Source organism: Artemia franciscana, chromosome 8 (assembly GCF_032884065.1).
Source record: "Artemia franciscana chromosome 8, ASM3288406v1, whole genome shotgun sequence".
In the NCBI taxonomy this organism is placed as follows: Eukaryota; Metazoa; Arthropoda; class Branchiopoda; order Anostraca; family Artemiidae; genus Artemia; species Artemia franciscana.
Genome location: NC_088870.1, coordinates 26021686 through 26049672, shown reverse-complemented (window position 1 = coordinate 26049672; position 27987 = coordinate 26021686). Strand labels below are relative to the sequence as shown.

At 34.8% G+C, this 27987-nt stretch overlaps 2 protein-coding genes across 7 annotated transcripts in view; one reads left to right on the top strand and one right to left on the bottom strand.

Annotated features, from left to right (window-relative positions):
• The window catches only part of LOC136030211 (ras-related protein Rap-2b-like), a 104883-nt gene that overhangs the window by 41469 nt on the left and 35427 nt on the right, over window positions 1-27987 (top strand). For all 5 annotated transcript variants that reach the window (XM_065709004.1, XM_065709007.1, XM_065709006.1 and 2 more), the window contains exon 2: window positions 27163-27342. In XM_065709004.1, the coding sequence (XP_065565076.1) occupies window positions 27163-27342 (180 nt within the window). The remainder of the gene's footprint in view (window positions 1-27162; window positions 27343-27987) is intronic.
• The window catches only part of LOC136030212 (18S rRNA aminocarboxypropyltransferase-like), a 128372-nt gene continuing 101214 nt past the window's right edge, over window positions 830-27987 (bottom strand). Inside the window, exon 6 of one of the 2 annotated variants that reach the window (XM_065709012.1) lies at window positions 830-864. In XM_065709012.1, the coding sequence (XP_065565084.1) occupies window positions 845-864 (20 nt within the window). In that variant the 3' untranslated portion in view covers window positions 830-844. The remainder of the gene's footprint in view (window positions 865-27987) is intronic. The other variant, XM_065709014.1, reaches the window with a different exon arrangement.

Below are 27987 nucleotides of genomic sequence, written 5' to 3'. Positions count from 1 at the left end.
GGAATGTTCGATTAGCAATCATCATCAACAAAGCTCAAGGGCAATCATTAAAATAATGAGGTATAGATCTAAATACAGATTGCTTTTCCCATGGACAATTATATGTTGCATGTTCAAGAGTCGGTAAACCTGACAATCTATTTATATGCACAGACAATGGGACAGCCAAGAATGTTGTATATTCGCAAGTTTTACGTAGTTAAAAATATATATATACATCTATCTAAATTCACAGGTGGGACACAGGGACACAACTACAATGGCGCGTAACTAATATGGCGCGTAACGGCTTACGCGCGCGGGGGGAATATAATATAGAATATAATAATACAGGACATGCTACAAGAAAATTAAGACACAGGGAATATAAATGACGACCGCGACACTCAAAGAGAAATTACAGACCGGGACACAAATGACGACCGGGACACAGGGAAACAAAAAAAGAAAAAAAGAAAAAAGAAAAAAAAAGAAAAAAGGAGAAAAAAATAAGGAAGAAAAAGAAAACCTAAAAAGAGGAGAAAAAATATTAAAAATACTAAAAAAGGTAAAAAACTAAAAAAACTAAAAAGAAAAAATAGAAAAAAAAAACAAAAAAGCTAAAAAAAAACTAAAAAAAGAAGAAACCAAAAAAACTGAAAAGAAGATAAAATAAAAAAGGGAAAAAAGAAAAAACTAAGCTCAATGGCAATCATTTAAAAAAACTAGAAAAAAACTGGTTTGAGTTCTTTTCCATCTTCTCTACCACTCTATATTAATCAAGTATTCAATAATACAATCTGTATTAACAGTTACCGTAGTACATTGGCTTTGATGCTCTCTTTCGAATTCAAAGGACGTGACTTTAAGTTATTTTGCGGTAATCTATAAATAGATATAAAAATATACTGTTTGTTTGCATCTTTGTTTGTCTGTTACACTATAAAAAGAACAAGCAAAAAAAGTAAACACAAAAAAAGAAAAAAGAAAAGAAAAAAGAAACATAACAACATAAATAACATAACAGCATAACAACATACAACATAAATAAATTATGTTGGGGCTTGTAGAATATAATAATACAGGACATACTGCAAAAAATTAAGATATTGCGTGACTTGGCACCATAAATTGAATAATATTAAATTAACCTTGCGACATGCGGGATTTAAACCTGCAGACTCATGATCCATTAGCCCAGTCTTATCCCCTGCGCTATCAAAAGGTATAGTATTCAGTTAATAAAGATGATGTTGAATAATTAAAAGTCGAAGAGCATAATCCCGATTCTTTGTGGTTCAGGGAAAATTATAATTCGTACAAAATAGAAGTGGAATAAATCTTCAGTCCACCCTCTTACGGGTATCTTACCCTAGATGATATTTTACAGTCCGTACCAGCGGTGGCTAAGCTTACAGAGTCACACCACTGACCCCCGTCCCAAACTGAAGAATTGGGTACACTAGGATTCGAACCCGCGTCCTCTCAGACAAGGCATCCAGAATCAAGCACACCAACCCACTCGGCCAGGGCGGCTATACTCATAGAATCATAGGACATGCTGCAAGAAAATTAAGATATTGTGTGACTTGGCAACAAAAATGGAATAATCTTAATGATGAGCAAAGAAAGTATTTGCATGACGTACGGAACAAATGCAGGAACGACATTCCGTTTCCTAAGGCTGAGGAAGGCATTCCGTTTCCTAAGGCTGAGGTTACCTTTTATGGTTCTGGGGCTACTGGGGTTACTCGGATTGACATCTTTGTTGTAGCCGTAGCTGCGCGTGGCTAAGCTTACAGAGTCACGCCACTGACCCCCGCCCCAAACTGAAGAATTGGGTACACTAGGATTCGAACCGGCGTCCTCTCAGACAAGGCATCCAGAATCAAGCACACCAACCCACTCAGCCAGGGCGGCTATATTCATAGAATATAATAATACAGGACATGCTGCAAGAAAATTAAGATATTGTGTGACTTGGCAACAAAAATGGAATAATCTTAATGATGAGCAAAGAAAGTACAAAACTAAAAAAGAAACAAATAAAAAAAGGAAAAACTAATAAAAAACTAAAAAAACTACAAACTGAAAAAGAAAAATAAACTAAGCAGTTAGATGAAAATCCACCTGGACAGCGAGAGTCAAAACATATCAAAACTGAAAATGATAGCGATGATGATTGGGTTTGGTATTAGTGACTTGGATAAGGTCATCAATGCCTACCAGATTATAGTTAAAAAAACAAAGGTTCGGCGATATGTATTTCATAGTGACGCTGAAAAATAAAGAAGAAAAAAAAACTGAAAAAAGAAAAAAGGTAAAAAACTAAAAAAACCTAAAAAGAAAAAACACTCGAAGAGAAATAACAGGCCGGGCCACAAATGACAACCGGGACAGAGGGAATATAAATGACGACCGGGACACTCAAAGAGAAATTACAGACCGGGACACCGGAACACAAATGACGACCGGGACACAGGGAAACAACAGCAACGGGGACGCCGGGGGGAACACGTGGATATATAAATGACGACGGGGACACAGGGAATGTTCGATTAGCAATCACCATCAACAAAGCTCAAGGGCAATCATTACAATAATAAGGTATAGATCTCAATACAGATTGTTTTTCCCATGGACAATTATATGTTGCATAAACCTGACAATCTATTTATATGCACAGACAATGGGACAGCCAAGGATGTTGTATATTCGGAAGTTTTACGTAGTATATATATATATATATATATATATATATATATATATATATATATATATATATATATATATATATATATATATATATGTATATACATATATATATATACATATATATATATATATATATATATATATATATATGTATATACATATATATATATATATACTATATATATATATATATATATATATATATATATATATATATATATATATATATATATATATATATATATATATATATATATATATATATATATATATATATATTCACAGGTGGGACACAAGGACACAACTACAATGGCGCGTAGCTAATATGGCGCGTAACGACTTACGCGCACGGGGGGGGGGCATGGGGGGCGCGAAGAGCCCCCACCAACTAGGTGTTGGTGGCTAGTATTAAAAAATAAGGACATCAAGATTACGGAAATCTGAGAATTCAATCAGTTAAACAGAAGATAATGAAGATAATGAGAATTCCTTGAATTGGGAGGTGTTTTGCAGTCAAAAACTGAAACAAAGAATTCTGAAATGTGACTTTTGAAATGTGAAAGGCTTAGTTATAGAAGGAAAACTCAAAACTTGTAATTTGAATAACAAAACAAAACAAAAAAAAAACAGCAAAATTAGAACATTCTTCAAATGAGAAGTGTTTGTTGTCAAAAATTGTGCTATGAAATCCAAAATTTCGAAAAAATGCAAACCCGTTCTCCTCCCTCCCGCTCAATACTTCTAAAACACGTGGTTGAAAATGTTTGTATTTTGAACAGTGTGGTTTTTATTTATTAAAAAAATCAGCAACAACAATAAGAAAGAATAGAAATCACCATAATAACTAAGATTAGTGAAAAGGATAAACGATATATATATATATATATATATATATATATATATATATATATATATATATATATATATATATATATATATATATATATATATATATATATATATATATATATATATATATATATATATATATATATATATATATATATATATATATATATATATATATATACTAGCTGTTGGGGTGGCGCTTCGCGCCACCCCAACACCTAGTTGGTGGGGGCGCTTCGCGCCCCCCCCAAGCCCCCCCGCGCGCGTAAGTCGTTACGCGCCATAATAGTTACGCGCCATTGTAGTTGTGTCCCTATGTCCCACCTGTGAATATAGATATATATCCCCTGTTTCCCCCGGTGTCCCCGTTGTAGTTGTGTCCCTGTGTCCCGGTCGTCATTTATATTCCCTGTGTCCCGGTCGTCATTTGTATCCCGGTGTACCGGTCTGTATATACATTCGTTTTTTAGTTTTGTTTTTCTCCTTTATTTTTTTCCTTTTTTTTTCTTTTTTAGTTTATTTAGATTTTTAGATTTTTTAGTTTTTTTATTAGTTTTTAGTTTTTTTTTTCTTTTTAGTTTTTTTGTAGTTTTTACCTTCTTTTTAGTTTTGTTAATTTTTTTTTTACTTATGTCCTGGTCGTCATTTATACTCCCTGTGTCCCGGTGCTTTGTTGATTGCTAATCGAACATTCCTTTTGTCCTGGTCGCTTTCTCTTTGAGTGTCGTCATTTATTTTAGCTTATTTTTCAGTTTTTTCCTTTTTTTTAGTTTTTTTTTTATTTTTTATTGTTTTTAGTTTTTTACCTTTTTTTAGTTTTTTTAGTTTTTTTAGTTTTTTAGCTTTTTTACTTTTTTTATTAGTTTTTAGTTTTTTTTGTAGTTTTTGCCTTTTTTTAGTTTTTTCAGTTTTTTTTTTAGTTTTATATTGGTTTTTACCTTTATTTTAGCTTATTTTTCAGTTTTTTCCTTTTTTTTTAGCTTTTTTAGTTTTTAGTTTTTTTAGTTATTTGCCTTTTTTTAGTTTTTTTAGTTTTTTAGTTTTTTAGCTTTTTTATTTTTTTTATTAGTTTTTAGTTTTTTTTGTAGTTTTTAGTTTTTTTAGTTTTTTAGCTTTTTTATTAGTTTTTAGTTTTTTTTGTAGTTTTTGCCTTTTTTTAGTTTTTTTAGTTTTTTAGCTTTTTTATTTTTTTTATTAGTTTTTAGTTTTTTTGTAGTTTTTGCCTTTTTTTAGTTTTTTCAGTTTTGACGTCACCTGATCCAGTTTTTTCAGGTGACGTCACCTGACACATCCATCCACACATCCACAGACAGACAGACAACTTATTTTTATATATATAGATAGATGAACGAATATGTCGATCTGAACAAAAATTAGACAATAACAAATTACTTGAACAAAAATTGGCACAGGCATCTTTTTCTTTTTTTTTCTCTCTATTTCTCCTCAGATAGCTAGGCACTTGAACGTCCCATATAGCTGTTTAATGGCTCATTTCAAAGGAAATTGATGCAGTTAAAAACCTTTTGTAAATAAAAATAATTATTTTTAAAGTATAATCAATTTTGTACGAAAAACTGCATTTTTGTTTACAAGATTGATCAATGACTTCATAATCGTAGGTTTACAATTACTATTTCAATTAAGAGGAAGTCCATAGGCTTTTTCCTGTTTGTAATTTCACATTATATCTATATATATATAAATAAGTTGTCTGTGTGTCTGTCGAGTGACGTCATGTTTGTGTGTCGACTGACGTCATGTTTGTCGACTGACAAAATTACAGACCGGGACATCGGGACAAAAATGACGACCGGGACATCTATCTATATGTATAAAAACTAGCTGTTGGGGTGGCGCTTCGTGCCACCCCAAAACCTAGTTGGTGGGGGCGCTTCCCCCCCCCCCAAGCCCCTCGTGCGCGCAAGTCGTTACGCGCCATATTAGTTACGCGCCAATGTAGTTGTGTCCCTGTGTCATATATATATGTATATATATATATATATATATCTATATATATAAAAATAAGTTGTCTGTCTGTGGATGGATGGATGGATCAGGTGACGTCACCTGAAAAAACTGGATCAGGTGACGTCAAAACTGAAAAAACTAAAAAAAGGCAAAAACTACAAAAAAAACTAAAAACTAATAAAAAAAATAAAAAAGCTAAAAAACTAAAAAAACTATAAAGGTAAAAACCAATAAAAAACTAAAAAAAAAACTGAAAAAACTAAAAAAAGGCAAAAACTACAAAAAAAAACTAAAAACTAATAAAAAAAGTAAAAAAGCTAAAAAACTAAAAAAACTAAAAAAAACTAAAAAAAGGTAAAAAACTAAAAAAAAATAAAAAATAAAAAAAAACTAAAAAAAAGGAAAAAACTGAAAAATAAGCTAAAATAAAGGTAAAAACCAATAAAAAACTAAAAAAAAAAAGGAAAAAACTAATAAATGACGACACTCAAAGAGAAAGCGACCAGGACAAAAGGAATGTTCGATTAGCAATCAACAAAGCACCGGGACACAGGGAGTATAAATAACGACCAGGACATAAGTAAAAAAAAAAAAACTATCTATATATATAAAAATAAGTTGTCTGTGGATCTGTGGATCGTGGATCAGGTGACGTCACCTGAAAAAACTGGATCAGGTGACGTCAAAACTGAAAAAACTAAAAAAAGGCAAAAACTACAAAAAAAAACTAAAAACAAATAAAAAAAATAAAAAAGCTAAAAAACTAAAAAAACTAAAAAAAGGCAAAAACTACAAAAAAAACTAAAAACTAATAAAAAAGCTAAAAAACTAAAAAAACTAAAAAAAAGGCAAAAACTACAAAAAAACTAAAAACTAATAAAAAAAATAAAAAAGCTAAAAAACTAAAAAAACTAAAAAAACTAAAAAAAGATAAAAAACTAAAAAAACTAAAAACTAAAAAAAACTAAAAAAGGTAAAAACTAAAAGAACTAAAAAAGAAAAAAATAAATGACGACACTCAAAGAGAAAGCGACCAGGACAAAAGGAATGTTCGATTAGCAATCAACAAAGCACCGGGACACAGGGAGTATAAATGACGACCAGGACACAAGTAAAAAAAAAAATTAACAAAACTAAAAAGAAGGTAAAAACTACAAAAAAACTAAAAAGAAAAAAAAACTAAAAACTAATAAAAAAACTAAAAAATCTAAAAATCTAAATAAGCTAAAAAAGAAAAAAAAAGGAAAAAAATAAAGGAGAAAAACAAAACTAAAAAACGAATGTATATACAGACCGGGACACCGGGATACAAATGACGACCGGGACCCGGGACACAGGGAATATAAATGACGACCGGGACACAGGGACACAACTACAACGGGGACACCGGGGGAAACAGGGGGATGTAAATGACGACCGGGACACCGGGACAGGGAATGGTCGATTAGCAATCACCATCAACAAAGCTCAAGGGCAATCATTAGAATCATGAGGTATAGATCTGAATACAGATTGTTTTCCCATGGACCATTATATGTTGCATGTTCAAGAGTCGGTAAACCTGACAATCTATTTATATGCAAAGACAATGGGACAGCAAAGAATGTTGTATATTCGCAAGTTTTACGTAGTTAAAACCATATATATATATCTATCTATATTCACAGGTGGGACATAGGGACACAACTACAATGGCGCGTAACTATTATGGCGCGTAACGACTTACGCGCGCGGGGGGGCTTGGGGGGGGCGCGAAGCGCCCCCACCAACTAGGTGTTGGGGTGGCGCGAAGCGCCACCCCAACAGCTAGTATATATATATATATATATATATATATATATATATATATATATATATATATCTATATATATATATATATATATATATATATATATATATATATATATATATATATATATATATATATATATATATATATATATATATATATATATATATATATATATATATATATATATATATATATATATATATATGGTTTTAGAAAAGGTAGAGGATGTGTCGACCATGTTTTCACTCTTAGGTTAATAATTGAGAAGTCCCTTCGTTGTCAAACACCTTTGGTCCTTAGTTTTATCGATTATGAGCAAGCTTTCGATTCTGTTGATAGAACAGCGTTAACAAAGGTCTTATCGTTATATGGTATACCAGAAAAATACATTAAAGTGATTTGCGCTATGTACGAGAATAATACTGCTGCGGTTAAGGTAGGAAATGAGGTTAGCAACTGGTTTTGTATTAAATCAGGAGTTAAGCAGGGTTGTGTTCTATCCCCCTTTATATGGATCATTTTGATGGACTTCGTCTTAAGGAGCACAGGAAAGGCAATTGGAGACCATGGAATCAAATGGGGAGGAAGAACGCTCCTGGACTTAGATTATGCTGATGATTTAAGCATATTAGATGAAAGTGTGAGCAAAATGAATGAATTTTTAGAGGTTTTACGAGTTCAGGGTGCTAAAATAGGCTTGAAAATTAATGTTAAGAAGACTAAGTCACTAAGGTTAGGAATAAGTGAAGATGAACAGGTGACCTTAGGTAACGAAAAGATTGATCAGGTTGGGAGCTTCAGTTACCTTGGTAGTATTATTAGTAAAGATGGTGGGAGTAGTGAAGATGTTAAAAGTAGAATAGCTAAAGCTCAGGGTGTTTTTTCACAGTTAAAAAAAGTTTGGAAGAATAGAAAGATAAGCCTACAAACCAAGATTAGAATATTGGAAGCTACAGTGATGACAGTGGTCAAATATGGCTCTGAAGCATGGTCACTCCGAAAAGCAGATGAAAATTTACTAGATATTTTCCAGAGAAATTGCCTACGGATTGTTCTGGGTACCCGGCTGACTGACCGTATTTCAAACAGTAGGTTGTACGAAAAGTGTGGTTCAATCCCGGTTTCTGGGGCTATAATGAAAGAAAGGTTGAGATGGCTAGGCCACGTTCTACGGATGAAGGATGACATATTACCGAAGATTGTCCTTTTTGGCCAACCGTCTGGGGCTACACGGAAAGCAGGTCGTCCTTGTCTGGGTTGGGAGGATGTCATAAATAAGGATTTAAAGGAAATGGGAACTTCCTGGGAGGGTGTAAAGAGGGAGGCTTTAAATAGATTAGGTTGGAGGAGGAGCGTGCGTAGCTGTGTTGGCCTCAGGCGGCTTGGTGCTGCAGTGAGTTATTAGTAGTAGTAGTAGTAGTAGTATATATATATATATATATATATATATATATTTAACTACGTAAAACTTGCGAATATACAACATTCTTGGCTGTTCCATTGTCTGTGCATTTATTAAATAGATTGTCAGGTTTACCGACTCTTGAACATGCAACATATAGAACATACAACCCACTCGGCCAGGGCGGCTATACTCATAGAATCATAGGACATGCTGCAAGAAAATTAAGATATTGTGTGACTTGGCAACAAAAATGGAATAATCTTAATGATGAGCAAAGAAAGTATTTGCATGACGTACGGAACAAATGCAGGAACGACATACCGTTTCCTAAGGCTGAGGAAGGCATTCCGTTTCCTAAGGCTAAGGTTACCTTTTATGGTTCTGGGGCTACTGGGGTTACTCGGATTAACATCTTTGTTGTAGCCGTAGCTGCGCGTGGCTAAGCTTACAGAGTCACGCCACTGACCCCCGCCCCAAACTGAAGAATTGGGTACACTAGGATTCGAACCGGCGTCCTCTCAGACAAGGCATCCAGAATCAAGCACACCAACCCACTCGGCCAGGGCGGCTATACTCATAGAATATAATAATACAGGACATGCTGCAAGAAAATTAAGATATTGTGTGACTTGGCAACAAAAATGGAATAACCTTAATGATGAGCAAAGAAAGTAAAAAACTAAAAAAGAAACAAATAAAAAAAGGAAAAACTAATAAAAAACTAAAAAAACTACAAACTGAAAAAGAAAAATAAACTAAGCAGTTGGTAAACTAAGATGAAAATCCACCTGGACAGCGAGAGTCAAAACATATCAAAACTGAAAATGATAGCGATGATGATTGGGTTTGGTATTAGTGACTTGGATAAGGTCATCAATGCCTACCAGATTATAGTTAAAAAAACAAAGGTTCGGCGATATGTATTTCATAGTGACGCTGAAAAATAAAGAAGAAAAAAAAACTGAAAAAAGAAAAAAGGTAAAAAACTAAAAAGAAAAAACACTCGAAGAGAAATAACAGACCGGGCCACAAATGACAACCGGGACAGAGGGAATATAAATGACGACCGGGACACTCAAAGAGAAATTACAGACCGGGACACCAGAACACAAATGACGACCGGGACACAGGGAAACAACAGCAACGGGGACGCCGGGGGGCACACGGGGATATATAAATGACGACGGGGACACAGGGAATGTTCGATTAGCAATCACCATCAACAAAGCTCAAGGGCAATCATTACAATAATAAGGTATAGATCTCAATACAGATTGTTTTTCCCATGGACAATTATATGTTGCATAAACCTGACAATCTATTTATATGCACAGACAATGGGACAGCCAAGAATGTTGTATATTCGGAAGTTTTACGTAGTTAAATATATATATATATATATATATATATATATATATATATATATATATATATATATATATATATATATATATATATATATATATATATATATATATATATCTATATTCACAGGTGGGACACACCTACAATGGCGCGTAGCTAATATGGCGCGTAACGACTTACGCGCACGGGGGGGGGCATGGGGGGCGCGAAGAGCCCCCACCAACTAGGTGTTGGTGGCTAGTATTAAAAAATAAGGACATCAAGATTATGGAAATCTGAGAATTCAATCAGTTAAACAGAAGATAATGTGAAAGATCTTAAATTCCTTGAATTGGGAGGTGTTTTGCAGTCAAAAACTGAAACAAAGAATTCTGAAATGTGACTTTTGAAATGTGAAAGGCTTAGTTATAGAAGGAAAACACAAAACTTGTAATTTGAATAACAAAACAAAACAAAAAAAAACAGCAAAATTAGAACATTCTTCAAATGAGAAGTGTTTGTTGTCAAAAATTGTGCTATGAAATCCAAAATTTCGAAAAAATGCAAACCCGTTCTCCTCCCTCCCGCTCAATACTTCTAAAACACGTGGTTGAAAATGTTTGTATTTTGAACAGTGCGGTTTTTATTTATTAAAAAAATCAGCAACAACAATAAGAAAGAATAGAAATCACCATAATAACTAAGATTAGTGAAAAGGATAAACGATATATATATATATATATATATATATATATATATATATATATATATATATATAGATATATATATATATATATATATATATATATATATATATATATATATATATATATATATACACATATATATATATATATATATATATATATATATATATATATATATATATATACATATATATATATATATATATATATATATATATATATATATATATATATATATATATATATATATATATATATATATATATATATATATAGATGAACGAATATCTCGATCTGAACAAAAATTAGACAATAACAAATTACTTGAACAAAAATTGGCACAGGCATCTTTTTCTTTTTTTTTCTCTCTATTTCTCCTCAGATAGCTAGGCACTTGAACGTCCCATATAGCTGTTTAATGGCTCATTTCAAATGAAAGTGATGCAGTTAAAAACCTTTTGTAAATAAAAATAATTATTTTTAAAGTATAATCAATTTACGAAAAACTGCATTTTTGTTTACAAGATTGATCAATGACTTCATAATCGTAGGTTTACAATTACTATTTCAATTAAGAGAAGTCCATAGGCTTTTTCCTGTTTGTAATTTCACATTATATCTATATATATATAAATAAGTTGTCTGTGTGTCTGTCGAGTGACGTCATGTTTGTGTGTCGACTGACGTCATGTTTGTCGACTGACAAAATTACAGACCGGGACATCGGGACAAAAATGACGACCGGGACACCGGGACATCTATCTATATGTATAAAAACTAGCTGTTGGGGTGGCGCTTCGTGCCACCCCAAAACCTAGTTGGTGGGGGCGCTTCCCCCCCCAAGCCCCTCGTGCGCGCAAGTCGTTACGCGCCATATTAGTTACGCGCCAATGTAGTTGTGTCCCTGTGTCATATATATATATATATATATATATATATATATATATATATATATATATATATATATATATATATATATATATATATATATATATATATATATATATATATATATATTTAACTACGTAAAACTTGCGAATATACAACATTCTTGGCTGTTCCATTGTCTGTGCATTTATTAAATAGATTGTCAGGTTTACCGACTCTTGAACATGCAACATATAGTTGTCCATGGGAAAAACAATCTGTATTCAGATCTATACCTCATTATTCTAATGATTGCCCTTGAGCTTTGTTGATGGTGATTGCTAATCGAACATTCCCTGTGTCCCTGTCGTCATTTATATATCCCCCTGTGCCCCCGGCGTCCTCGTTGTTGTTGTTTCCCTGTGTCCCGGTCGTCATTTGTGTCCCGGTGTCCCAGTCTGTATTTCTCTTTGAGTGTCGCGGTCGTCATTTATATTCCCTGTGTCGCGGTGTTCCGGTCGTCATTTTTGTCCCGGTCGTCATTTGTGTTCCGGTTTCCCGGTCTGTAATTTCTCTTTGAGTGTCCTGGTCGTCATTTATATTCCCTGTGTCCCGGTCGTCATTTGTGTCCCGGTGCTTTGTTGATCCCGGTTCCGGTCGCTTTCTCTTTGAGTGTCCCGGTCGTCATTTACATTCCCTACTAGCTATTGGGGTGGCACTTCGCGCCACCCCAACACCTAGTTGGTGGGGGCCCCAAGCCCCCCCGCGTGCGTAAGTCGTTACGCGCCATAATAGTTACGCGCCATTGTAGTTTGTTTTTGAATTGGTCTTTTTTTTAGATTTTAGTTTTTTACCTTTTTTTATTTTTTTTATAGTTATACCTCATGATTCTAATGATTGCCCTTGAGCTTTGTTGATGGTGATTGCTAATCGAACATTCCCTATGTCCGGGTCGTCATTTATATATCCCCCTGTGCCCCCCGGCGTCCCCGTTGTAGTTGTTTCCCTGTGTCCCGGTCGTCATTTGTGTCCCGGTGTCCCAGTCTGTAATTTCTCTTTGAGTGTCGGGGTCGTCATTTATATTTCCTGTGTCTCAGTGTCCAGGTCGTCATTTTTGTCCCGGTCGTCATTTGTGTTCCGGTGTCCCGGTCCACCCCAAAACCTAGTTGGTGGGGGCGCTTCGCGCCCCCAAGCCCCCGCCCCCGCGCGCGTAAGTCGTTACGCGCCATTGTAGTTCATTTTTGAATTGGTCTTTTTTTCTAGTTTTTACCTTTTTTTAGTTTTTTTAGTTACACCTCATGATTCTAATGATTGCCCTTATGCTTTGTAGATGGTGATTGCTAATCGAACATTCCCTATGTCCCCGTCGTCATTTATATATCTCCTTGTGCCCCCCGGCGTCCCCGTTGTAGTTGTTTCCCTGTGTCCCGGTCGTCATTTGTGTCCCGGCGTCCCTGTCTGTAATTTCCCTTTCAGTGTCTCGGTCGTCATTTATATTCCCTGTGTCCCGGTCGTCATTTGTGTCCTGGTGCTTTGTTGATGGTGATTGCTAATCGAACATTACTTGTGTCCCTGTCGCTTTCTCTTTGAGTATCCCGGTCGTCATTTATATTCCCTATGTCCCGGTGTCCCGGTCGTCATTTGTGTCCCGATATCCCGGTTTGTAATTTCGTCAGTCGACAAACATGACGTCAGTCGACACAAAAATGACGTCACTCGACACACACACAGACAACTTATCTTCTATATATATAAAAATAAGTTGTCTGTGTGTGGATCTGTGGATCAGGTGACGTCATGTTTGTCCGCATATGACGTCTGAATTATTTCACACTAATACAAAAGAAGAAAAAAACTAAAAAAGGTAAAAACTACAAAAAAACTAAAAAGAAAAAAAAACTAAAAAAGCTAAAAAACTAAAAAAAAACTAAAAAAAGGTAAAAATCTAATAACTAAAAAAAAACAGAAAAAAATAAAAAAAGGCAAAAGCTGCCAAAAAAATAAAAACTAATAAAAAAACTAAAAAAGCTAAAAAACTAAAAAAACTAAAAAAAAAACTAAAAAAAGGTAAAAAACTAAAAACTAAAAAAGAAAAAAACTAAAAAAAAGGGAAAAAACTGAAAAATAAAAGAGAAAAAGAAAACTAAAAAAATATGAATAAATATATATAAAAATAAGTTGTTTGTGGGTTATGTCTGTCTGTCGAGTGACGTCGTGTTTATCCGCATATGACGTCTGAATTATTTCACACTAATACAAAAGAAGAAAAAAAACTAAAAAAGGTAAAAACTACAAAAAAAACTAAAAAAAAAAAAAACTAAAAAAGCTAAAAAACTAAAAAAAACTAAAAAAAGGTAAAAAACTAAAAACTAAAAAAAACTGAAAAAACTAAAAAAAGGCAAAAACTAAAAAAAACCTAAAAACTAATAAAAAAACTAAAAAAGCTAAAAAACTAAAAAAACTAAAAAAAGGTAAAAAACAAAAAAAAACTAAAAACTAAAAAAGAAAAAACTAAAAAAAAGGAAAAAACTAAAAAATAAGAGAAAAAGAAAACTAAAAAAATATTAATAAATATAAAAAATATAAATATAAATATAATATAAATTAGCAATCAACAAAGCACCGAGACACAAATGACGACCGGGACACAGGGAGTATAAATGACGACCAGGACATAAGTAAAAAAAAAACTAAAAAAACAAAAAAAATGGTAAAAACTACAAAAAAACTAAAAACTAATAAAAAAACTAAAAAATCTAAAAATCCAAATAAACTAAAAAAGAAAAAAAAGAAAAAAGGAAAAAAATAAAGGAGAAAAACAAAACTAAAAAACGAATGTATATACAGACCGGGACACCAGGATACAAATGACGACCGGGACACAGGGAATATAAATGACACAACTACAATGGGGACGCCGGGGGGCACAGGGGGATATAAATGACGACCGGGACACCGGGACACAAGGAATATAAATGACGCCCGGGACACTCAAAGAGAAATCACAGACTGGAACACCGGGACACAAATGACGACTGGGACACAGGGAATATAAAACGACCGGGACACAGGGACATAACTACAAAGGGGACGCCGGGGTGCACAGGGGGATATATAAATGACGATGGCGACTCAGGGAATGGTCGATTAGCAATCACCATCAACAAAGCTTAAGGGCAATCATTAGAATCATGAGGTATAGATCTGAATACGGATTGTTTTCCCATGGACCATTATATGTTGCATGTTCAAGAGTCGGTAAACCTGACAATCTATTTATATGCACAGACAATGGGACAGCAAAGAATGTTGTATATTCGCAAGTTTTACGTAGTTAAAAACATATATATATATATATATATATATATATATATATATATATATATATATATATATATATATATATATATATATATATATATATATATATATATATATATATATATATATATATATATATATATATATATATATATATATATATATATATCTATCTATCTATATTCACAGGTGGGACATAGGGACACAACTACAATGGCGCGTAACTAATATGGCGCGTAACGACTTACGCGCGCGGGGGGGCTTGGGGGGGGGGCGCGAAGCGCCCCCACCAACTAGGTGTTGGGGTGGCGCGAAGCACCACCCCAACAGCTAGTTTTTATATAGATACATAGATGTCCCGGTGTCCCGGTCGTCATTTGTGCCCCGATGTCCCGGTCTGTAATTTCGTCACTCGACAAACATGAAATCAGTCGACACACAAAAATGACGTCACTCGACACACGCACACACACAGACAAGTTATTTTTTTTTCTATATAAGTTGTCTGTGTGTTGAGTGACATCATGTCATCAGGTCGTCATGTCGTCATTATGACGATGACGTCATAATGCGGGGGGAAAGCCCCCCGCACGCGTAAGTCGTTACGCGCCATATTAGTTACGCGCCATTGTAGTTGTGTCCCTGTCTCCCACCTGTGAATAGAGATAGATATAAATATATATTTTTAACTACATAAAACATGCGAATATACAACATTCTTCGTTGTCCCATTGTCTGTGCATATAAATAGATTGTCAGATTTACTGACTCTTGAACATGCAACATATAATTGTCCATGGGAAAAACAATCCGTATTCAGATCTATACCTCATTATTCTAATAATGTGTCCCTGTGTCCCGGTCGTCATTTATATTCCCTGTATCCCGTTCGTCATTTGTGTCCCGGTGTCCCAGTTTGTAATTTCTCTTTGAGTGTCCCGGTCGTCATTTATATGTCATTTATATATCCCGCCTGTGCCCCCGGCGTCCCCGCTGTAGTTGTGTCCCTGTGTCCCGGTCGTCATTTATATTCCCTGTGTCCCGGTCGTGATTTGTGTCCGGGTGTCCCAGTTTGTAATTTCTCTTTGAGTGTCCCGGTCGTCATTTATATGTCATTTATATATCCTGCCTGTGCCCCCGGTGTCCCCGTTGTAGTTGTGTCCCTGTCGTCATTTATATTCCCTCTGTCTCGGTCGTCATTTGTGTCCCGGTCTGTAACGTAGAAATCTATCAATGTTTAGCTTTAAAATGACTGATGAACTTACAATGGCAAAAGCCGATGAAGATGCTCAAAGAGTCTATGCCAAAAAACTTGCTGCTGATAGAGAAAGTCAGAAAAGAAAGCGTGCCGAGGAATCAAAAGAACAGCAAGGAAACAGGCTTGAGGCTGATAGAGAAAGAAAGAACAGAAAGCGTGCCGAGGAACTACCAGAGCAACGCGAAAGCGGACTTGCTGCTAAAAGAGAAAGTGAAAAAAGAAGGCGTGCCGAGGAATCACAAGAACAGCAAAGAAATCAGGCTTGCTGCTGATAGAGAAAGTAAGAAAAGAAAGCGTGCCGAGGAATCACAAGAACAGCAAGAAATCAGGCTTGTTGCTGCTGGAGAAAGTAAGAAAAGATAGCGTGCCGAGGAATCAGAGCAACCTGAAAGTTATCGCCGGGCATTCAGGTACAGCCCAGTCGATGATTATAGCTTGAATAGATGTGTTCAAATCGGGACAATGTCTAAAATTTGTCCCTGTTGCAAGGCCTTGAAATTCAATGGTGAAACAATGGGAATGTGTTGCGCCTCAGGAAAAGTTAAACTTCCTCTATTGGCTGCACCACCAGAGCCATTGAAGACTTTCCTTACTGGAACTACGTCAGAATCTAAGCGTTTTTTGTCACAAATCAGAAAATACAACATGTTTCCAAATGACGTCGTTTGGAGTCCAAATCGAAAATCCAGTTCAATTTATGTCTACTTTCAAAGTAAAAGGGCAAATTTATCATAGAGCAGGGTCCCTTCTATCATTCTCAGGCGAGAATCATAAATTTTTACAATTGTACTTCATCAGTGATAGAAATTCTGAATTGAATGCACGTTGCAAAATTTCTCCCAACGTTGAAAGGACAATCGTTTCCCAATTGCAACATCTTTTCCACGAAAATAATAATTTAGTGCGTCTGTTCAAAACAGCCATCGATTTGATGCCTACTGATACGCATAAAATTGTTATTTCCGCTGACAAAACGCCTCCTGGCCAACATGTGCGTAGATACAATGCTCAAACTATCGACGAAGTGGCAATCGTTATGGTCGGTGATCAGTTTTTACCTCAAAATATTATTCTTCATAAGCGAAACGCTCAGTTGTTAAAAATTGCTGAAACTCATCGATGCTACGATCTCTATGGTCGTCCAGATTTATTTATTACATTTACATGTAATCAATCTTGGGACGAGATACTGCAGCTTTTACTTCAATCGACAATCGGCGGTTCATAGGCATGACATTACGGCCCGTGTCTTCCGGCAAAAGTTGAGATCACTGATAAACTATATAGTAAAACTTGAAGTGTTTGGGTCAGTGCGATGCTGGATGTACTCAGTGGAATGGCAAAAACGAGGTTTGCCACACGCACATATACTAATCTGGCTACATAAAAAAATTACTTCGAACGAAATTGATGATATGATTTCCGCTGAAATACCTGATGCATGGCCAAAGGAAGGTGCACAAAGCAATATCCTCGACTTTTAGTATCAAACACAATTACTGGCAATGATGGTTACCCACAATATAGAAGAAGATCTACTGAAGGTGGCGGTAAAACAGCAATAATAAAGAAGCGTAACGGTACCACCATCAAAGTAGATAACCAGTGGGTTGTTCCATATTCCCCATTATTATCAAAAACATTTAATGCACACATAAACGTTGAATACTGTAACTCCGTAAAGGCAATCAAATACATATGTAAATACGTCAACAAAGGCAGTGACATGGCAGTTTTTGGCTTGCAGCCCGAAATCAAAGATTTCGACGAAATCGTACAATATTAGGCTGGAAGATACATAAGCAGTAATGAAGCTGTTTGGCGAATTCTTTCATTTCCGATACATGAACGTAGTCCAGCTGTTGTTCACTTAGGGGTACATTTACAGAATGGTCAACGTGTTTATTTCACGGAAACCAACGTGCAACAAAGAGCCCTGAATCCACCGGATACAACATTAACAGCTTTTTTTCGCTTTGCAAAAATGATTCCTTTGCAAAAAAACTGCTATATTCTGAAGTGCCTTCGTATTACACGTGGAATACTAAAAATAAAGTATTTGAACGTCGAAAACAGGGTAAGTCAGTCGACGGCCAACCTACAATCTTCAAAGATACCACGATAGGAAGACTCTACACCGTTCACCCCAATCAACATGAATGCTTCTTTCTACGCCTGCTTTTGGTGAATGTACCCGGTCCGACATCCTTTGAGTATTTGAGACGGTACTATACATGACACTTACCGTAGTGCATGCCAAGCTCTGAATTTATTGGAGAATGACCAACACTGGGATAACTGCATCAATGACGCGTGCGAAACGTCGACCCCAAGTCAAATTCGTGCATTGTTTGGCATCATTTTAACAACTTGCTCTCCATCAGCTCCTACAGAGTTATGGGAAAAATATAAGTCAAAAATGTCCGGAGATATACTCCATCGAAAACAGTTAGAGACGTCAGATATGAGTTTTGATTTTACATCAGAAATTTATAACTACACTTTAGTTATTATAGAAGATTTGTGCGTACGTATGGCAAACAAACCTCTTCAGGATCTGGGACAAACCTCTTCAAACCTCTGGGAATGCCTTCACCTAACCGTATCGCTGCTGTTTCGACATGTGTAGAATTGGATCGTGAACAAAGTTACAGTACGAGTGATCTATTGTCGTATGTACAAAATAACATTTCCAAGTTAACGTCGGAACAAAAAGACATTTATGATACGATAATGCATTGTGTCGATAACAACGTTGGAGAAATTTTCTTTTCGGATGCGCCAGGAGGTACTGGTAAAACGTTTGTGATAAAACTGATTCTGGCATCAATTCGATCAAAAAATGATATAGCGTTGGCAATTGCGTCGTCCGGAACAGCCGCAACATTGCTGCCTGGTGGAAGAACTGCTCATTCCGCTTTGAAATTGCCTCTGAATTTGCATTCTACAGAAACTCCCACGTGCAATATTTCCAAATCATCTGGGATGGGTAAAGTATTGCAGCAATGCAAACTTATTATTTGGGATGAGTGCACAATGGCACACAAAAAATCGCTCGATGCTCTGGATCAATGCTTGAAAGATTTAAGAGGGAATTCGAAACCCTTTGGCAGCACATTAATATTGCTTGCGGGAGATTTCAGGCAAACATTACCTATAATACCTAGATCAACTCCTGCAGACGAAATGAATGCTTGCCTGAAAAATTCTAATTTATGGGCACACGTAAAAATATTAAAATTAACTACAAATATGCGTGTCCGGTTGCAAAACGATGATTCTGGTCAAACATTTTCAGATCAATTGCTGGCAATTGGAAACGGAAAGCTCCCAGTAGACTCAATTTCAGGACGTATACAACTACCTGCTGATTTCTGTAATTTAGTGACGTCCGAAAATGAATTGGTTGAAAAAGTATTTCCGAATATTCTAAAAAATTATAAAAATAATAAATGGCTAAGTGAAAGAGCGATTCTCGCACCCAAAAATATAGACGTCCACGAAATCAACAATATTGTTTTGACCAAGATTCGAGACCAGGCAGTCCTTTACAAGTCAGTCGACACAGTTTTGGAACCAAATGAAGCGGATAATTATCCATCTGAATTTTTAAATTCCATAGATCTTTCAGGGTTTCCACCACACGTGCTACAACTAAAAATAGGCGTACCAATAATACTTTTAGGAAATATCAACCCACCAAAGCTTTGCAATGGCACGCGACTTGCCGTAAAAAAAAAACAATGGAAAACCTAATAGAGGCCACAATCTTGACAGGGCCTTTTGAGGGTGAGGCTGTTCTTATTCCTCGCATTCCCATGATTCCAACGGATCTGCCTTTTCAATTTAAAAGATTGCAATTCCCAATTCGATTAGCATTTGCAATCACCATTAACAAAGCTCAAGGTCAATCATTAGAAAAATGTGGTATAGTTTTAATACTGATTGTTTTTCCCATGGACAATTGTACGTTGCATGTTCGAGGGTCGTTAAACCTGACAATCTATTTATATGCAGCGACAATTGGACAGCGAAGAATGTTGTATATTCGCAAGTTTTACGCAGTTAATTTGTATTGTATCCATCTATCTATCTATCTATATAAAAACAAGTTGTGTGTATGCATGTTTGTTTGTTTGTAAAAAGAGCGTTTGCATATGACGTCATTATTAGTACATACGGCTTTGTATATGCACAGACAATGGGAAAGCAAAGAATGTTGTATATTCGCAATTTTTACGTAGTTTGAAACACATATATAAATCTATCTATATTCACAGGTGGGACACAGGGACACAACTACAATGGCGCGTAACTAATATGGCGCGTAACGACTTACGCGCGCGGGGGGGCTTGGGGGGGCGCGAAGCGCCCCACCAACTAGGTGTTGGAGTGGCGCGAAGCGCCACCCCAACAGCTAGTATATGGATAAGTTGTCTGTGTGTCTGTGTGTTGAGTGACATCATGTCATCAGGTCGTCATGTCGTTATTATGTTTATCATGTCGTCGGAAAAATGTTTAATTGTAAAATGACTGAAGAACCTAGAGCTAGTATATAGATAAGTTGTTCACAGGTGGGACACAGGGACACAACTACAATGGCGCGTAACTAATATGGCGCGTAACTAATATGGCGCGTAACGACTTACGCGCGCGGGGGGGCTTGGGGGGCGCGAAGCGCCCCACCAACTAGGTGTTGGAGTGGCGCGAAGCGCCACTCCAACAGCTAGTATATAGATAAGTTTTCTGTGTGTCTGTGTGTTGAGTGACGTCATGCCATCATGTGAAATTATCGTTTAAAGAAAATCCTGCCATCCATGTTTAAATTAATTAGTATACAAGGCAAGTGTTGTACCAGAAAGGAACATATTTATATTTGTCAAATTCAAAGTGCTTCTTGAACTACAAACTTGAACTTGTCAACTTGAAATAACTTAAAGAAATGTTTTCAAATATAGACTGTAGACAGAAGAAAAGATTTTAATAGCCAAAATGTTAGAAGGAGGGAAGGATTAATTAACTTTACTGTGGCGGTGGAATTGATTGACTGATTTATTTATTGACTTACATCTTCTTCTATCTATCTATCTTCTATCTATCTAGCTATTTTCTATCTATCTACCTATATGAATAAAAATGTACTGTCCGTCTGTCTGTCTGTCTGTTACACTTTCTTCTACAAAAAAAGGAAAAAAAATAAGAAATAAAGAAGAAAAAGAAAACTAAAACAAAAGAACAAAACTAAAAAAAAAAACTAAAAGACTAAAAACCAAAAATAAGAAAAAAACTAAAAAAAGACAAAAGAAAACTTATAAAGAAAAAAACTAAAAAACTAAAAAATTAAAAAAGAAAAAAAGAAAAAAACTATAAAGGAGAAAAATTGAAAAATAAAGAAGAAAAAGAAAACTACAAAAAAGAGAAAAAAGAAGAAACTAAAAAAAGAAAAACTAAAAAGAAAAAACTATAAAAAGAAAAAACTATAAAAAGAAAAAACTAAAAAGTAAAAACTAAAAAAGAAACAAATAAAAAAGGAAAAACTAATAAAAAAACTAAAAAAACTAAAAACTGAAAAAGAAAAATAAACTAGAAAAAGAAAAAACTAAAGAAAAACTGGAAAAAAAGAAAATCTAAAAAAAAAACAAAAAAACAAAATAAATAAAAAAAGAAAAACTAAAAAAGAAAAAAAAAGAAAAAACCAAAAAAACAAAAAAAAGAAAAACTAAAAAAGAAAAAACTATAAAGGAGAAAAAACTTGAAAATAAAGATGAAAAAGAAAACTACAAAAAAAGATAAAAAAGAAGAAACTAAAAAAAAACTAAAAAAGAAAAAACTAAAAAAAGAAAAAAACTAAAAAAGTAAAAAACTAAAAAGAAAAAACTTAAAAAAAGGAAAAACTAAAAAAACTAAAAGAAAATTAAAACAAAGGAAAAACCAAAAAAGAAAAAAAACTATAAAGAAAAAACTAAAAAAAAGAAAATCTAAAAAAAAAATAAGAAACTAAAAAACCAAAATAAATAAAAAAATAAAAAAGAAAAAAAACTAAAAAAGGAGAAAAAAATAAGGAAGAAAAAGAATACTAAAAAGAGGAGAAAGAATATTAAAAAATACTAAGAAAGGTAAAAAAACTAAAAATACTAAAAATAAAAAATAAAAAAACAAAAAAAGCTAAAAAAAAATTAAAAAAAATGAAAAGAGAAGAAACCAAAAAAACTGAAAAGAAGATAAAATAAAAAAGGGAAAAAAAGAAAAAACTAAGCTCAATGGCAATCATTTAAAAAAAAATCTATATTTATAAAAATAAGTTGTTTGTCTGTTGGTCTGTCGAGTGACGTCATGTTTGTTATGAAGATGACCTCATTAAAAGTATTTAAGAAAATCGTTCAAAGACAAATTTTTAATTGTAAGAAGATCGTGGAAGGAAAAATGTTTAATTGTAAAATGACGGAAGAACCTACAATGGCAACAGCCGAGGAAGCTGCTCAAAGAGTCTATGCCAAAAAACTTGCGGCTGATAGAGAAAGTAAGAAAAGAAAGCGTGCCGAGGAATCACAAGAACAGCAAGAAAACAGGCTTGCGGCTAAAGAACGCAAAACCGCGCAGTTAGATGAAAATCCACCTGGACAGCGAAAGTCAAAACATATCAAAACTGAAAATGATAGCGATGATGATTGGGTTTGGTATTTTGACTTGGATAAGGTCATCAATGCCAACCAGATTTTAGTTAATAAAACAAAGGTTCGGCGATATGTATTTCATAGTGACGCTGAAAAATAAAGAAGAAAAAGAAAACTGAAAAAAGAAAAAAGGTAAAAAACTAAAAAAACCTCAAAGAAAAAACACTCGAAGAGAATTACAGACCGGGCCACAAATGACAACCGGGACCGAGGGAATATAAATGACGACCGGGACACTCAAAGAGAAATTACAGACTGGGATACCGGGACACAAATGACGACCGGAACACAGGGAATATAAATAACGACCAGGACACAGGTATTTAAGAATATCGTTCAAAGACGAATTTTTAATTGTAAGAAGATCGTTGAAAGAGAAATTTCTTATTGTAAAATGACTGAAGAACCTACAATGGCAACACCCGAGGAAGCTGGCCAAAACAAATATATTCAAGCTGAAGTAGCTGAGTTGGAAAAGCGTTATGTTTCAAGTTCTACGTCCGAGAGGCTCCAGGTTTGAACCTTGGCTTTAGCATTAATACAAAAGAAGAAAAAAATTAAAAAAGGTAAAAAGTACAAAAAAACTAAAAAGAAAATACTAAAAAAACAAAAAAAGCTAAAAAACTAAAAAAAGTTAAAAAAACCTAAAAAAAAAAAAAATTAAAAAAACTAAAAAGGGTAAAAACTACAAAAAAATTAGAAAAGGGTAAAAACTACAAAAAAAACTAAAAAGAAAAAAACTAAAAACTAATAAAAAAAACTAAAAACTGAAAAAGAAAAAACATTAAAAAAAGAAAAAACTTGAAAATAAAGGAGAAAAAGAAAACTAAAAGCCGGAACACAGGGAATATAAATGACGACCGGGACACTCAAAGAGAAATTACAGACTGGGACACTGGGACACAAATAACGACCGGGAGATATAAATGACGACCGGGACACTCAAAGATAAATTACAGACCGGGACACCGGTACACAAATGACGACCGGGACACAGGGAATATAAATGATGAACGGGACGCTCAAAGAGAAATTACAGACTGGGACACTGGGACACAAATGACGACCAGGATACTGGGAATATAAATGACGACCGGGACACAGGGAATGTTCGATTAGCAATCACCATCAACAAAGCTCAAGGGCAATCATTACAATAATGAGGTATAGATCTGAATACGGATTGTTTTTCCCATGGACAATTTTATGTTGCATGTTCAAGAGTCGGTAAACCTGACAATCTATTTATATGCACAGACAATGGGACATCGAAGAATGTTGTATATTCGCAAGTTTTACGTAGTTAAATACATATATATATCTATAACGAAAAGAGAAATCTTTTCTCTTTTATCTATATTCACAGGTGGGACACAGGGACACAACTACAATGGCACGTAACGACTTACGCGCACGGGGGGGCTTGGGGGGGGGACGCGAAGCGCCCCCACCAACTAGGTGTTGGGGTGGCGCGAAGCGCCACCCCAACAGCTAGTAGGGAATATAAATGACGACCGGGACACTCAAACAGAAAGCGACCGGGACACAGGGAATATAAATGACGACCAGGACACTCAAACAGAAATTACAGACTGGGACACCGGAACACAAATGACGACCGGAACACAGGGAATCTAAATGACGACTGCGACACTCAAAGAGAAATTACAGACTGGGACACCGGGACACAAATGACGACCGGGACACAGGGAAAGAAAAGCAACGGGGACGCCGGGGGGCACACGGGGATATATAAATGACGACAGGGACACAGGGAATGTTCAATTAGCAATCACCATCAACAAAGCTCAAGGGCAGTCATTAGAATAATAATGTATAGATCTGAATACAGATTGTTTTTCCCATGGAGAATTATATGTTGCATAAACCTGACAATCTATTTATATGCACAGACAATGGGACAGCCAAGAATGTTGTATATTCGGAAGTTTTACGTAGTTAAAAATATATATATATATATCTATCTATATTCACAGGTGGGACACAGGGACACAACTACAATGGCGCATAACTAATATGGCGCGTAACGACTTACGCGCACGGGGGGGGGGATTGGGGGCGCGAAGCGCCCCCACCAACTAGGTGTTGGTGGCTAGTATTAAATAATAAGGACATCAAGATTATGGAAATCTGAGAATTCAATTAGTTAAACAGAAGATAATGTGAAATATCTTAAATTCCTTGAATTGGGAGGTGTTTTACAGTCAAAAACTGAAACAATTCTGAAATGTGACTTTTGAAATGTGAAAGGCTTAGTTATAGAAGGAAAACACAAAACTTGTAATTTGAATAACAAAACAAAAAAAAACAGCAAAAATTTGAACATTCTTCAAATGAGAAGTGTTTGTTGTCAAAAATTGTGTTATGGAATCCAAAATTTCGAAAAAATGCAAACCCGTTTCCCTCCCTCCCGCTCAATACTTCTAAAACACGTGGTTGAAAATGATTTGTATTTTGAACAGTGTGGTTTTTATTTATTAAAAAAATCAGCAACAACAATAAGAAAGAATAGAAATCACCATAATAACTAAGATTAGTGAAAAGGATAAACGAAAGTGGATAAGTTCCTTATACAACATGTTACTGATTCTTAGAAGTCTTGGAAATTCCTAATTTACTAATACTATTGAAGTCAAAAAAAGCTTAAGATAAGTTTTATTTTCAGTAAAGCGAAAATGATTCTCTGGTCTCTAAAAAACTTAGGGTGCGTAACCCCTACTCCTCCTTTAATTTTCTTTGAAGAACTACTTTTTTTTAAACAATTCATTTAATCGCTGATCGTTTATTTGACAATGTTTTGTTTATTGGCTAACAAAAGGAATACGTATAAAAGAATATGTTGGTTTTACTGCTAAAGAATTTAGAATTTGGCTTTCTTTTGAAAATTTTACCAAACATTTAACATAAATTTTAGAGATTGTTTTACTGTCGAAGTTAAGGTGGATAGAAAGTGAGAATACCAGACTTATGTAAGTGGATCAGAAGTCTCTGTTTCCTGAAAGAGGTTACCTTGGTTCTAGAATTCTATTGAGGTGGCTTCATGGCCAAAAATCTTAAATACCGTCCGTTTCCAAAATATTTATGACATGGTTTTTTGATGACCTGGATACAAATAGTGTCTTTTGATTTAGCTCCCTCGGGCGAATCCCCTTTCACTCTTAGATAGTCCCTCAAAGTATCAACTCGAGCCCTTATGACATTCCCAAGATGCTGAAAGTAATTTGAAAGTAATTTGAAAAACCTAAGTAGGCCCAAATTCTTTGGAAAGTTTGTTAGGCTTTTGACTCTTGAAAAGGGTACTATCGGGCTTCTTATTTCAATGGACTATTCCCGTTTCCGAGATGTTGAATATAATGTATTTCGACAACCTGGATACACATAATGTGTTTTGTTTTTTCTAGTTGTTTTACTTGCATAAATTATTGATCCCAAAAGAGCTTGTAGTCCAACATGTTATTTTTGTTTCAATTGGATACAAAAATTGATTAGTTTCTTCCCTGTCCCCCAACATTATATTCGAGGTTTCCTTTCTCCACTCTTCCCCTTCCTTCTGCAACACTCCCAAAATTCCAGCCCCGTACTCCAAGCTGTTCCCAAGATATTATTCATTATTTTTGTCCATTTTGACGACAAGAATTGTTTAGCCTCATCCCCTTCCCCCCAAATTAAATTTAAATTCCCTTTGCCTCATCCTCCCCCTTCCTTTGTCAAGAATTACCTGATACTCTCATATCTATATCCCAGACCATTCCTCAGGATTTCTACACATGGTATTTCGATAAACTTGATACATCGTCTTTCGAGATAAATTTCCAGTCCCTCGTCCCCAGGTCAAAGTTTAAACTCCACTCACCCCCTTCCCCCTCTCTAATCAGTTCCTAAAAATTTCTGCTCATTCCCCAAAGCTATACCCTACATTTTTCAAAGAATTAGGAGAACCAGGCGCGCACATCATTTTTTTTATTTACTCGGGTGAGCATATTACTTCCCAAGTATATCTTGAATATGCTCTTAATATGAAAGGAGATTGGTCCCGCGCTCCCCCAAACCCCTCAAAAGGATAGAATGTCCTTTATACTCTATTGAAAACTAAGAAGGGTACTTAAAAAATAGCCAATTAACGTTTTAAAGGCTTTATTTAGCCAATAATTATGTCTACATTTGAATAAAATTTAAATTCAAAGAGAAATTAGTGAATATCCTAACAGAGAATAGAAACATGACGAAAAATTTATAATACATTATGTTCATGATTCCAGGTTCACCGCAGTGGAAAAGAAATGCCGAAAGGCCGAAGATTTAGCTTGCAGCCATGTTTATTACGGAGTCCAGGAGATGGGTGTAATAGTTGCCTAGAAGCAAATCCTTCGCCAAGCACGACAGATCTTATGAATTCTATAATCACAGAATCTCAAATCCCGCCCAAGAAACATTACAAAGTAAGATATACAAACTAAAGCAGCTTTTTATAATCAAAACTGCTTAATACGCGAATTTTTTAAAGCGCTTCACTGCCCCTCACTTGTGTTTGAAAAATTTTCTTATAAATTGTATTTATGTTATTATTTTTTCCGCATAAGTAACGTTTTTTAGTTTCTTCCATAAATTAGAAGTTCAGTACTTATTTATGAAAATAAGAAATAAGTTTATATAAGAAATAACCTTTCTTCCTTACTGGAGACATTCAAGACATAGTCTTGAAAGAAATTAAATAAAAAAAAACTAGTTTTCTAGCTGAAAGTAAGGAGCGACATTAAAACTTAAAACGAACAGAAATTACTCCGTATATGAAATGGATTGTCCCCTCCGCAATCCCTCGCTCTTTAAGCTAAGGTTTTTAATTGTTTTAAAAAGTAGAATTGTGGCAGAGTCAAATTTTAGCGTAAAAAGCGAGGGATTGCGGAGGGGACAACCCATTTCATATACGGAGTAGTTTCTGTTCGTTCTGAGTTTTAATGTCGCTCCTTACTTTCAGTTTAAAAAAAGTTTTTTTTTTGCATCTTTGATCTTGGTACATAAATTATTAAAATGAAATTTGCATAATAATTCTTTTTTTTTTTTGGCTAAATGGCTTTCTCTTAGTT